Raw genomic sequence first — 14,014 nt, forward strand, 5'->3', positions numbered from 1 at the left:
GGGCCTTTTTACAAGGAACGCTTATAGTTCAGATTCTCACTGGATCGCTGGAACCTGAATGATAATTCTCCAGTATAAATGCTGCCAGCGAATGAACGATGAATTAGAATACGTTTGCTTATCATTCGTCATTCGTTTTCAGCAGGCATGAAAATCAAACAATGGTGCAAACAGGTAGTCAGTCATCTACAAACAACTGCCTGTTTACTGTGAATGGAGGCAGGCGGACTGGGCGATCTCCGGCCTGCTGCACCTCCACTCACTGAGCAATCATCCTGTGTGAAAGTACAGGGGCGATTAGCGCTGGGATGACTGCCGGGTGCTTTAGTGCCAATTAGAGATAAGCGAGCATACTCGCTAAGGCAAACTACTTGAGCGAGTAGTGCCTTATGCGAGTACCTGCCCGCTCGTCTCTAAAGATTCGGGTGCCGGCAGGGGAGAGCATGGAGGAACAAGGGAGGGGGGGGGGGGGGGGGAGATCTCTCTCTCTCACTCTCTCCTCCCCGCTCCCCCTGCTCACTCCCGCAACTCACCGCTCTCCCCCGCCGACACCCGAATCTTTTGAGACGAGCGGGCAGGTACTCGCTTAAGGCACTACTCGCTCAAGTAGTTTGCCTTAGCGAGTACGCTCGCTCATCTCTAGTGCTAATCAATCATCCTGTGTAAAAGGGCTCCAAGTGACCCAGAAGGGAAGCTTATCATCTTTGCATCAATCTGGGAGCCGTGGATAATTTTATGTTGTATCAGAGATCCAAGAGTGCGATCCCAATTCTTCACGCTAACCTCAGTAATGTCATCTCAGTCGTTGGTTTCCCTTCAGCTTTTTCCTCTGCTGTAATGTAGGTTTTCCTACATGACGGCCCGATGTCCTGTATGGGACCCGTGCTCTCATCGCAGCACCGTGCAGCTTGATTAGCATTCGCCAGAGAACACCAGAATTGGCAGATCCGCCACTGGCGCCTCGCTCTCTTCACAGATGACAGCAGGTTCATGCTGAACACTTGTGACTGATGTGTCTGGAGATGCCGCGGTGATCATTGTGCTGCCTGAAACATCATTTATCCCTTATTTTTCGAGCAGCAGATTTCAGCTTATGGACAGATAATTGGATTCTCTCCAGAAGGCCCCTCCAACCAGCTGATCGGCGAGGGTCCTGGATAGCGGACCCCCACCAATACAATACTGATAGCCTGTTCTCGGGATAGGTCATCCATTTCTATAACCCAGAGAACACCTTTAAGGTCTAATAAATAGTGAGGATTGATTACATTTACAGAGGACACATAGGAAGTGCATTACTGTAATTGCTGCTGCTAAAGTGTTCCATGTGGGTTCTAACAATGATACTGTCAGGGCTGGGCTGATATCACACATAGTCTACACCGATGGGTTTGTTATTACGAGTATATCCACTGGCCCCCTTAATAGAGACATGGCCCCTTTCATGATTAGCGCTTCCCTTTATTGAAATAAAAGCCATGAGTGCAGAATGAAAATTAATTGACAAGTTTTTCGGGGACCAATTTCGGTGTGAATCCACATTAGATAGGAAAATCCAGCAATCTGAGCGACTTCCAGCGAGGCCTGGTCATCAGAGGTAGACTAGCCGGGGCCGGGATGTCACTGTCAACCTTGTGGGGTTTTCTCGTATAAAGGTGTGGAGAGTATACAGAGAATGGTGTGATCGAGGAAAACATCCACTGATAAAGGATCCGTGGAGGTAAACAACTCGCCACCAAAAGGGGTCAGAGAAGGATGTCAAGAATTGTTCTGATAAACAGGTGCTATCAAGCAAAATGCAGCAGAATGAAACGTTGCTGCTTCACCTAACATATCCGACCGCACAACTCCTTGTTCCTTTGCATGGATGGGCTATAACAGCAGATGACCGGTTGCAGCGCCATTATATCCAAGAGAAACATAAAGGTGAGATTTCATTGGAAAAGGCACATAAAAATTATATCACTGAGCAGCGGAAAAACATCACTTGGAGCGATTCTGTGTGAAAACAGATGAATCCAGATTTCTGTGGCACCATGCTGGTAGGAAAGTCAGAATTTGGCACAAGCAGCATGAATCGATGAACCGCCATCAGCTGGTCAGAACATGTCAGGAACTCCATCTAATTTGCAGCAACTACAAAGGGCTTCCTGTCCGCAGGGGCCAATATCCCTACAGAACGATTTCATCACCATGTGGAATCCACGCAACGATGAATTGCTGCGGTCCTGAATGTCAAAGGAGATCCAGCGTGTTACAGTGCAGACAATCACCTGCAATAAGCATCAGAAACGTTCCTGGTACTGAGAGTTTGCCACAATGTAGCAGTGCAAACTATGTCATCCACAGAGGATTGTGTGGTCTGGATACATTGTAACAACCCCATTAGATTACATCAGGCCAGATTTTTCAGTCTCTGAACGTCAACAATGATTTTCCTTTACACCGACAGAAGGCAAAAATCTTGAAAACGATAAAAAACAAAACGAAACAAAAAAGTCTGATAAAAGCTGCAGAACTTTTCATTAATTGGTGATTAATTGGCACAAAACTGTATGGATCCTTATAAACAGGAACCAGATGCTTCCTGCCCTCCATTACATATCTACAGCAACAAGATTGTGTGGGACCCTATAAACAGGAAAGCGGGGAATAATGGGTGTGGATGGTGAGCGTGCGTTGTCCGGGGGCCACAGCTCAAGGTGAACATTGTGCGGTTTCTGCCAAACTTTTACCGATGCAATCAATGGGAGGTTAAGTGATAATGCAGTAACAAGTTATCCACGTCATGTGTGGCTCCCAGCAAGATGCCAGGGGCGACAACACTGGGGCATGGCACAGACTCACCATTTCGAGGGCATAGTAGTGGGCAGAAGAGACAAATGATCAGACAAAAGACTGATACAGAGAGCAGATACTTAAGATGTACACAGTCGAGTCACTTTATTATGGCCACCTTCCATATTTGACGTCAGCAGCGTGTAGCCCATGAAGGATATGATGTGCCGTGGGCTGACTTGGTGGGTATATAAGGTATGCGATAGACTGTCTGCTCACATGTCACTCGTTGTCAGGGGTAAAGAGTGATTTATAAGAGTTGCAAAAAGGGACAATTATCGCTTTCAGGCCAAGGGTGGCGGTATTTCTCAAACAGCGCAGTTTGTGAACTGTTTGTGTGTTGCTGTGGTAAAAGTGTATCGTGAGCGGACAAATGGCACCATTGGGAATAACCGACGTGGAAACTGCGGAGCATCACGTGCCACTGATGTCAGAGGTGACCATCGGCTACGAAGTTGCGTGAGGGTCAACAGATACTCTGCAGCGGAGCAGCTCAACATGAAATGAACCAGGGGGCTACCAGAAAACAGTTCAGCCAATCCTACTGCTTGAAAAGGGTGTCTGAACACTGAAACGCGTTGCATTCCTCCCATTTTGATGTCCTGCATTTGTTTTATCTGATGTTCACCTGAGATCCTCTGGTCATCCGGACGTACCTTCAGGAAGAGTTTTTTACTGCCTCCTCTGAGTAAATGCAACTACCGTACGTTCTATTCCATTTATGCCTATCCTTCTGAGCGCAGAAAGACTTTCTCTTTACAATATTTTATGGTTTCTTCAATACACAAAATCCTCTTTGGAGCTTGGGATCTTCCTGCTGCTCTCCAGTTTTTCGGGATGCCTCACAGGGCATAAGAAGTTGTGCGGCATACGCTGCAGGTGTGACAACTGGCCCCTTCACCTTGGCTCCAGCTGTTCACACCAGGTGAGTCCTTCTCTTTGGCATTTATCACAGTTTATTTTATCGATTATTTGAGGCGCCGTCCTTCTCACTTTTCCTTCATCCGTGTGGAAGCCGCTCTTAACTAGGGCTAGACGATTTTGTCAAAAACTAAAATCTCGATTTTTTTTTTCAAAATTTATAGCAGATTCTTGATATTAATCTCAATTTATTTATTTTTTGCTAAATGAACTGACAAATACAGCCATAGGAGGCCTTGTGTTTTGTGGGACAAGTTGTACTTTTTAATGGCACCACTTTGGGATAAATATAATCTATTGTTTAGATTTTATTAAATTTGCTTCGGTGGGTATGGGTAAAAAAAGAACAAAAAAAAGGAAGTTCCGATATTTTTTTTAAAGCGTAAATGACATGCTACCTTTATTCTTTAGATCACTTAGATTATGGTGATACCAAATGTATGGGCCTTTTCATGTATTTGTTCGCATCACTGCATTCCAAGACCTATGAGATTTTTACTTTTCCACCAACGGAGCCGTGTCAGCTCTATGTGCAGTCTTGTTCTGTGTGGTATGCAATACAGCGATGTGTTCTGTATTTCTGTGCAGGTGGACAAACATGAGGTGTGAACTGTCATGTTCTGTGTTCAGTGTGTGAACAGTGTGGTGTCCTGGGTTTTGTACATATCTCCAGGTTCTCCAGGGCTGTCCTTATCAGGACAATCACCCTGCCTTTAGGCAGGGGCTCCCCACTTTCCCTGATTAGTAAGGGACAGGGGTCCTTTCATCATTGCCTGGAGAGGTGTAATTGGTCCATACAATTACTATAAGTGTGTTGCGGTTTTATTAGAAACACAATCTTGCGTCCGTACTGAGGAGTGGCGCTATAGTGCGCTGTACGGATGTAACAGGGAACATAGAATCATAGAATGGTAGAGTTGAAAGGTTCCCCCATGGTCATTGGGTCACTAAATCATCCCAAACAGATATTTTTTGAAGATAGAGACAGCAGGTGGCAGCTGTTACATTAGCCATTTTCTTGTAAGAAATGAACTGATGTGGCCCTGCGAATGAAGAGGCTAAATCTAAATTGCCTTTAGCTCTGTCCATTTCACGTACGGAGTTCTGAAGTGTGTCTGAGCCTGATCGCAAATCTCCGGACCTGAACTCTTGACATCATACATACGTATGATGTTTAAAATTTGGGTTCGGCGATCTGGGGTCAGGCCAGGACCCTTTGTAACTCCGTACGTGAAAAGAACGGAGCTAAGGACAGTGTGGTTAGCCGCTTACCCGGCCCTAGAGGAATCTTTCACAGTAAAGCAGGTAATTTGATAAAAGGAACTGGTAAGCTTTGGTGAAAGGCTCAGTAGTTCTGTATTACACAAGGCTTATATACTAGCTCAGTCAGATTACATTCTGTGCTGTGAAAGGTTCATCTAGGGATGGGTAAATGTGTAGAGCACCTGTCACATCAGTTCATTTTTTACACTTACAGAAGTGCTCAATTTATGTAAGAAATGAACTTATGTGAAAGCTGCCATTTACTCATCCGTAAGATGTGAGAATGCTGCCCAGTCGATACTGATAATGACCAAGTGTGAGGACCAGGTAGCTATAGTGCTGTGTCTGCTGCTTCTTTTTTTACTCCGCTGGCAACCTCCCTGCCCCCCATTCTCCTTTGCATACTGGCCTCCGCATATTTAGGCTTGGGGTTGCCCTGAGGTGCTGGCGGATAGACTAACTGCAGAGCAGTGATGAATGGAAGCTCACTGCTGCTTTGGGCATGGGGGCGGGCAGGAAGTAGAGGGTCCTTCTCTGGATTGGCTCCAGCCCACCTTCAAGTATTGTCCTATAGAGATTGTACATAGGAAGCATCCTGACGCTGCTGAAGTGGAGCCGGCGCTCTGGGGACTTGAGGTATCTCATATACTGTAAGCAGCATACAGGACAACCAAAATGATAACAGAACCGCAAAGCTTCTAAAGGACAAATAAATTTGATTATTCACCCAGCCCTACTCTGAACCCATCTGGTTATGAATCTATCCTTGCAGATCATATGCACCCATACATACTGCTTGTCTTCCCGGGGGCAGATGGGATCTTCCAGCAAGACAATGCAACACGTCACATGACTACAAATGTCCAACAATGGTTGGAAGAGACGACCAAGACAGCCAAGTACTTCCCTGTCCTCTTATTCTTGAGGTTTGAACCCAACTGAGCATCTGTGGGACACCTCAATGATTGTGTTCACTCTATGGATCCTCCTGCATGTACTCTCCAGCATTGTAGTCAACATGGCTTCAGATACATTAAAACACCTACCAGCACCTCACTGAGTCACTCTCAGCCAGAGCCCCACATGGTGGTTACTCTGGATATTAGCTGGTGGTCATTATAATGCAATTCGACTCTGTACAAAGCACTTATTCTTACCAAATACACTACAGGTAGCATATACACTACAGAAAGCAGATACTGGGGATGTATAATGTACTTACTATTACCATATACACTACAGGGAGCAGATACTGGAGATGTATAATGTACTTACCATTACCATATATACTACTGGGAGCAGATACTGGAGATGTATAATGTACTTACTATTAGCATATACACTACAGAAAGCAGATACTGGGGATGTATAATGTACTTACTATTACCATATACACTACAGGGAGCAGATACTGGAGATGTATAATGTACTTACCATTACCATATATACTACTGGGAGCAGATACTGGAGATGTATAATGTACTTGCTATTACCATATATACTACAGAAAGCAGATACTGGGGATGTCTAATGTACTTACTATTACCATATATGCTACAGGGAGCAGATACTGGAGATGTATAATGTACTTACCATTACCATATATACTACTGGGAGCAGATACTGGAGATGTATAATGTACTTGCTATTACCATATATACTACAGAAAGCAGATACTGGAGATGTATAATGTACTTACTATTACCATATATACTAAAGGGAGAAAATACTGGAGGTGTATAACGTACTTACTATTACCATATACACTACAGATAGCAGATACTGGGGATGTATAATATACTTACTATTAGCATATACACTACAGGGAGCAGATACTGGGGATGTATCATGTACTTACTATTACCATATACCCTACAGGGAGCAGATACGGGAGGTGTATAATGTACTTACTATTACCATATACGCTACAGGGAGCAGATACTGGAGGTGTATAATGTACTTACTATTACCATATAGGCTACAGGGAGCAGATACTGGAGGTGTATAATGTACTTACTATTACCATATACACTACAGGGAGCAGATACTGGAGTTGTATAATGTACTTACTATTAGCATATACACTACAGGGAGCAGATACTGGAGATGTATAGTGTATTTACTATTAGCATATACACTACAGGGAGCAGATACTGGAGATGTATAGTGTATTTACTATTACCATATACACTACAGGGAGCAGATACTGGAGGTGTATAATGTACTTACTATTAGTTTTCTTGAGCAGCAGGATGACACCGATGATGATGACAGCGAGGATGAGTATAGCTATAAGCACATAAATATGTACCCGGCTGGCTGGTTCTGTGGGATGACACAAAGCAGACAGCGGTCAGATGCTTCATACTGCGGTATATTAATATGATACGGCTCATAGTTTAACACCACAACTTTGTCTTTGGAGGACCTTCTTGGAATATCAGACCTGAATAAGCCCTGACACAAATATATACACGTTTAAATATGACAGGACCCAAACCTTTTGATATAACATATGCTGAATGGGTAGTTATAATGATATAACAAGGGTAGAAAAATGATCCAAGCGCTTCCCGGGAGAAAAGTAGATCCACTCAATGGATACTAAGTCCTAAAATTTATTACAACGTGTTTCAGCCCCTCAAAGGGCCTTTATCAAGCATACAACATATACAAATCAATCATTTATATAGAGAAAATAAACTTGTAACTTACAATTGTGTATCAGATTGCTCTCCCATGGCGGTCGCCATCTTTGGGGCGGAGTTTCACATGGGAGGGTTAGTGCGTGATGACATCAGTGCATCCTGATATGTCCGATGGTGAAATGATTATGAATAATATGATTAGAAGTACCAATACCCAATGGAAGATACTATTGGAGATAGCTAAAGTGGTATACCATACCTAATAATGGGCATCGTATGCCTATGTATATGACTGGCGTATTTACGTCAGTGCCATATCCGATATATGTTGAAACGTCATGACGTACGGCGTCAAATACGTAATGATGTTATCAACAACTAGCTATCAGCGCGTCATTACGCAATCACAGTAGATGTGGGTAGCAACGTCATCACGTGTAACGTCATACACGTCATGGCGTTACCAGCACCACACAGGAATTTATGTTTTTTACCCCAGAATTAATGCCTCAACAGGTGGAAAAAGCCCTACTCAATACCACCATGGCAGACTCACCACCCGATATTTTAGATTTATGTATATCCAATTCTTATACCTCCATTACCATCTCCAATTCTAAAAATACAAGTAGATCAGTTTTTTTAGGGACTCCGCCCCCCAACCCTTGCCTACCGGGAGCTATCTCCACTCCAACTCCGGTCGGAAAAGATTTAAATATCTCGAACCCCTCCCCCATGATTCAGAGAAAAGAAAAACCTCTCCCAGGGATCAGATCCAAGATAACTCAATTCTACCCCAGGATCTTACCAAAGGGGAACACAAAGACCACCAGGAGGAAGAGACACGGGAAAAGAGGAGGGAAACACATCACAAAAAATACTGAAAACAAAAGGACAGGAATATCTTGCAGAAGAAGATCTAATGGATTTTGAGCAGGCCAAAACATATGGCATTTTTAATATATCCAAACATTTATTAAAGAAGAATGAGGTAGAACGTCTATCAAAGGGGTGTGACAACACGGGGTTACATATCACGCCAAACGGCCACTTCTCTTCTTTACTTGCACTTTATTCACACAATCTTTAACAGCAACATAAACGACTGGGTCTCCAGATAAATAATAAATGATTGCAACAACAAAAAGTCTCTGTTCAAGTTTTAACCCTTTACAGTCCGTAGGGCAAGCAGGTAAATCCTCAGCTGAGGAGACCATATAAGTCCATAGGTATTGCACAGACCTGTGAATGTCCAGAGCGCAGCTGGTCCTCAGACTGTCGTGCCTTCAGACCCTTAGTCCTAGGGCAGGCGTACTTCCGGGGTCTTGCTACCTCTCGCAGCGCCTTGTCCACAGCGCCTCTCCGCTCACAAAGGGAATCATTGGTTAACTGCATTCAGGCATACACTGGGCCTAGCAGCCCCAGCTTCCCTGAGCTGTCACACTGTCTCTGGTGTTGAGGTGAGGGGCGTCTGCCTGTCCACATCTGGCCTTCTTATCCACACACTGGGCCTGGCAGCCTAACACTCTGATGAGCTGTCACCTGGCAGCCCTGCACTCTGGGCCTGGCAGCCCTGCACTCTGGGCCTGGCAGCCCTGCACTCTGGGCCTGGCAGCCCTGCACTCTGGGCCTGGCAGCCCTGCACTCTGGGCCTGGCAGCCCTGCACTCTGGGCCTGGCAGCCCTGCACTCTGCTGCTGCAGTGGGAACAACCCCTTTTTTATAGCACTGACCACACCTGTGGGTGTTTTCCTTCTTACTTTAGGCATCAGACTGATTGTCTGTTGCCGCCTACAGGCCATCTTCTGTAGCACACCCCTACAGGGGTTATCTTTTTGTCCGAGGAGAGGATCAAATCTATTTGATCTATTTGTTGACTTGAATTCATTCATTAAGAAGCTAACCTTAAATAGGTACTACATTATAAAAGATAAAGAAGGGAAACAACCAATAGAGTCTGAAACTACTCATTCTGATGGCACACAGAATGATGTTTTTTTCACTAAATGATCCTATCCCCACAGACTTGAAATTAAAAAATAAATTTTACCCAACCGATAGTAAAGGAGAATTTGTGGAGCTTTTCTATCATAATGGTCTAAAAGACCTTAGAAACATGTGTTATACACATGTTCCTGTGAAATTCAACCTAACTAAGTCACAGAGAGCCATCTTTAAAGAACTGCACCAAAGAGAGGATATAGTCATTAGAACGGCCGATAAAGGGGGGGGGGTTGTGGTGTTAGATTATGAACAATATCATTCAGAATCCCTGAGAATATTGGATGATAAAAAATACTATCAAAGATTAATCAAAGATCCCATAGATGAAAAATCCTCTGAATTTCGAAAATTAATGATGGAAGCATCTTCATCCAATAGTCTCACAACTGCTGACTATAAATACATTTGTGAAATTATCATATGATAGTCCCTATTTTTACCACATCCCTAAGACCCATAAGAACTTGTTTCCCCCTCCAGGGTGCCCGATTATAGCCGGGATGGGGTCTGTAACCAACCGATTATCAGAGTATGTAGATATACAACTCCAAAAATATGTCACAACATTACCATCGTATGTGAGAGACTCAGGTCATATATTGGAAATACTACAAGAACCCACATGGGACTCTGATTATTTATGGTGCACATTAGATGTAGAGTCGCTATATTCGAATATTGATCACCAACAAGGAACTGAAGCCGTGAGAATCATTCTTGAGGAACATCCATTAATGCCTATTCAACAAAAAGAGTTCCTTATTAAAGCCATCATGTTTATATTACGAAATAATAATTTTTTTATACAACTCTACATACTATTTACAGATACTAGGGACCGCTATGGGCACTACATGTGTCCCTTCTTTTGCTAATTTAGTTACGGGGGTTTTCGAAAGGACAAGGTACAATCATCCGCGTATCAAACTTTTTAAAAGATACATTGATGATATTCCCATCATTTGGAAAGGTAGTAAGGAGGACCTGACTAACTAGATCAACCAGTTGAATGAGAATGAGTTTAACTTCAAGTTTACTGACCATATTAGTGACAATAGTGTTGTTTTTTTAGGTTTGGAATTATCCATTGAAAATGGTAAACAGATGATCACTAGGACACATTTCAAACATGTTGACACCAACAGCTACCTGAACTTCTATAGCTGTCACCGTAAGAAATGGAAAATCAACGTCCCATATGGCCAGTTTAAGGCCGGCTTCCTACGGCCGTGACGGGCTCCGCCGCGGAATTCCACAGCGGAGCCCATCACGGCGCCCCCCAGAGACCCCAATACTTACCTCCGGATCCAGCGTCTTCCGTCCCGCATGACGCTTTGGCAATAGAGCGTGTGACGCGCCGGCCGTGTCATATGACATGCCCACACCGTCACATGACGCGGCTGGCGGGGAAGCGGTTTCACGGTATCTTCCGCTGTGCTACAGCGGAAGATAGCGAGACGGACGGCTTCCATTGACTGCAAAGGAAGCCGTCCGCGCGTACACCCGCGGCAAATAGAGCATGCCGCGGGTGAGGTCGGGTGATTTAATGGTGCGGAATTCCGCGATGGAACCTAATAGCTGCGGGCAACGCGGCGGATTTTCGACGCGTATTACGTGGCGGAAATCCGTCCATGGGAAGGAGCCCTAAAAGAGTATAATTTGCCGTACATCCAACGTAATGCCGTGGTGTTTGTTTGGTGCTGGTAACGCCATGACGTGTATGACGTTACACGTCATGACGTTGCTACCCACATCTACTGTGATTGCGTAATGACGCGCTGATAGCTGGTTGTTGATAACATCATTACGTATTTGACGCCGTACGTCATGACGTTTCAACATATATCGGATATGGCACTGACGTAAATATGCCAGTCATATACATAGGCATACAATACCCATTATTAGGTATGGTATACTACTTTAGCTATCTCCAATAGTATCTTCCATTGAGTACTGGTACTTCAAATCATATTATTCATAATCATTTCACCATCGGACATATCAGGACGCACTGATGTCATCACGCACTAACCCTCCCATGTGAAACTCCGCCCCAAAGATGGCGACCGCCATGGGAGAGCAATCTGATACACAATTGTAAGCTACAAGTTTATTTTCTCTATATAAATGATTGATTTGTATATGTTGTATGCTTGATAAAGGCCCTTTGAGGGGCTGAAACACATTGCAATAAATTTTAGGACTTAGTATCCATTGAGTGGATCTACTTTTCTCCCGGGTAGCGCTTGGATCATTTTTCTTTTTCTACCCTTGGAACACATACCATTGGGTCCCCCACATTTGGGAGGACACAAAGACCTGAGCAGCTCTTCACTAAGGATTGGGATTAAAGATCCTCCAATCTTACAGGCTCTTCTGGACTTGGAGGTACCGGTGAGGGATTCTTGTGACCTCACCGAGTACCAGGGTAAGTCCATAAAATTCTACCGCCATTTTTTTTTTCACGACAAGCGGCGCGGCTCGTCGGAACTGCTGCCGCCGGGTGCCCGCTGTAAGAACAGCCGGCACCCGACATTGTATGGAGCGTGATCCACCTGCGATCCCGCTCCATAAATAGACTTGCGAACAGGCTCCTAGAACGGAACCTGTTCGCAAGTAGGGGACTATCTGTACTAGATTAACCCGATGTTTGCTAAGCAAACATAAAATGTGTGGAGAAATGGTTGTAAGTGGTTTAAGAACTGATTATTTTAATATGTGCATGTGTATGCGTGTGTGCATGTCTGTGTGCATGTGTAAGTGTGCATGTGTAAGTGTGCATGTGCGTGTATGGATTTCTGGCTTGGTTTTCAATTCCTAATCATTTGTCTTAAAGACTTGTTTAACCCCTTAATGACGCGGCCCCCCCCCTTTTTTTTTTCTTCCTCCCCCCTTCAAAAAAATCATAACTCCTTTATTTATCCATCGACGTCGCTGTCTGAAGGTGGTTTTTTGTGGGACGAGTTGTATTTTTCAATGGTGTCATTTAAAGTACCATATAATGTAGTGAAAAACGCATCTTTCGGTGCGTCTTGTTTCTACGGCGCACAAATTGCAACAAAAATGACCCGATAACTTTATTCTATGGGTCAGTACAATTACTAAGATACCAAACTTGTACAGTTTTTTTTTACCATACTCCTTTTTTTTTTCAGACATTTAATTTTTTTCAATTATTTTCTGCCGTCATTTCCTGCGCGCGATAACTTTTTTATTTTTCTGGCGTAGTTGAGCAAGGGCTCATTTTTTGCGGGAGGTCCTGTAGTTTCCGATAGTACCAATCTGGAATACATACGACTTTTCGATCGCTTTTTATTGCGCTTTTTCTGGGAGACAGGGTTAAAAAAGTGCATTTCTGGCGTTCTTTATTTTTTTTTCGGACGCCGTTCACCGTGCGGGAAAAAAAATGCGCTACTTTGATAGATCGGACTTTGACGGACGCGGTGGTACCGAATACATATTTTTATTTTATGATTTAGTGATTTAGATTTTTTAATAATAAATATGGCAAAAGGGGGGTGATTTAAACGTTTATAACTTTTTTTATTTATAATTTTAAAAAAACTTTATTGCTCTTATTCTCACTTTTATTTTTTTAAGCCCTTCTTGGGGGACTACAACATGCGACGCTTTGATCGCTCCTGCAGTATGACGTAATGCTATAGCTGTGATTTGACAGGCAGTCTATCAAGCCACCCCACGGGGATGGCTTGATAGGCAGTCTGGTAAGGCAGCCTTGGGGCCTTTCAGAAGGCCCCCGGCTGCCATGACACCTGCACGGCTCCCCCGATCTCACCGCGGGGGGGACGTGCGGGACCCCCGAACATCGTTCGGGGCATTTAAATGGTTAATAGCCACGATCGGCCGATAGCGGCTATTGCCCGCGGGTGTCAGCTGTAATAAACAGCTGATGCTCGCACTGTATGAAGAGAGGTTGCCCTGCAACCTCTCTTTATACATACCCTGCCGCTCCATGACGTACCTATACGTCATGGAGCGGGAAGGGGTTAAAGGGTTGGACACTGATTTGAAAGAATGCTGCCATCCAATAGGTGGCGCTGCAGAGGTATTGTTCCATCTTCCTTATTTGAATATGCTAGAAAAGTCTCAAATGGGAAGATCCCTTTAACTTCTTAGTGCTGGAATTATTTTACACCTTAATGGCCGAGGTATTTTTTCATCGCCGTGTTGAAAGTGCCATAACCTTTTTATCGACAAAGCCATAGTAGGGACAAGTTGTATGTGTACATATAATGTATTGTATAATGTTTATTTTATTGTCGCTTTCCAAGAGCCATATCATATGTTATTTTTCTACTGAAGTAGCTTTATCAAGAG

At 43.9% G+C, this 14,014-nt stretch overlaps 1 protein-coding gene across 3 annotated transcripts in view; it reads right to left on the reverse strand.

The window, feature by feature from the left end:
- LOC136625193 (uncharacterized) overlaps positions 1-14,014 on the reverse strand; it is a 78,669-nt gene that overhangs the window by 19,701 nt on the left and 44,954 nt on the right. For all 3 annotated transcript variants that reach the window (XM_066599213.1, XM_066599212.1, XM_066599211.1), the window contains one exon: positions 7,252-7,347. In XM_066599213.1, coding sequence (XP_066455310.1) covers positions 7,252-7,347 — 96 coding nt within the window. The remainder of the gene's footprint in view (positions 1-7,251; positions 7,348-14,014) is intronic.

Source organism: Eleutherodactylus coqui, chromosome 4 (assembly GCF_035609145.1).
Source record: "Eleutherodactylus coqui strain aEleCoq1 chromosome 4, aEleCoq1.hap1, whole genome shotgun sequence".
Taxonomy (NCBI): Eukaryota; Metazoa; Chordata; class Amphibia; order Anura; family Eleutherodactylidae; genus Eleutherodactylus; species Eleutherodactylus coqui.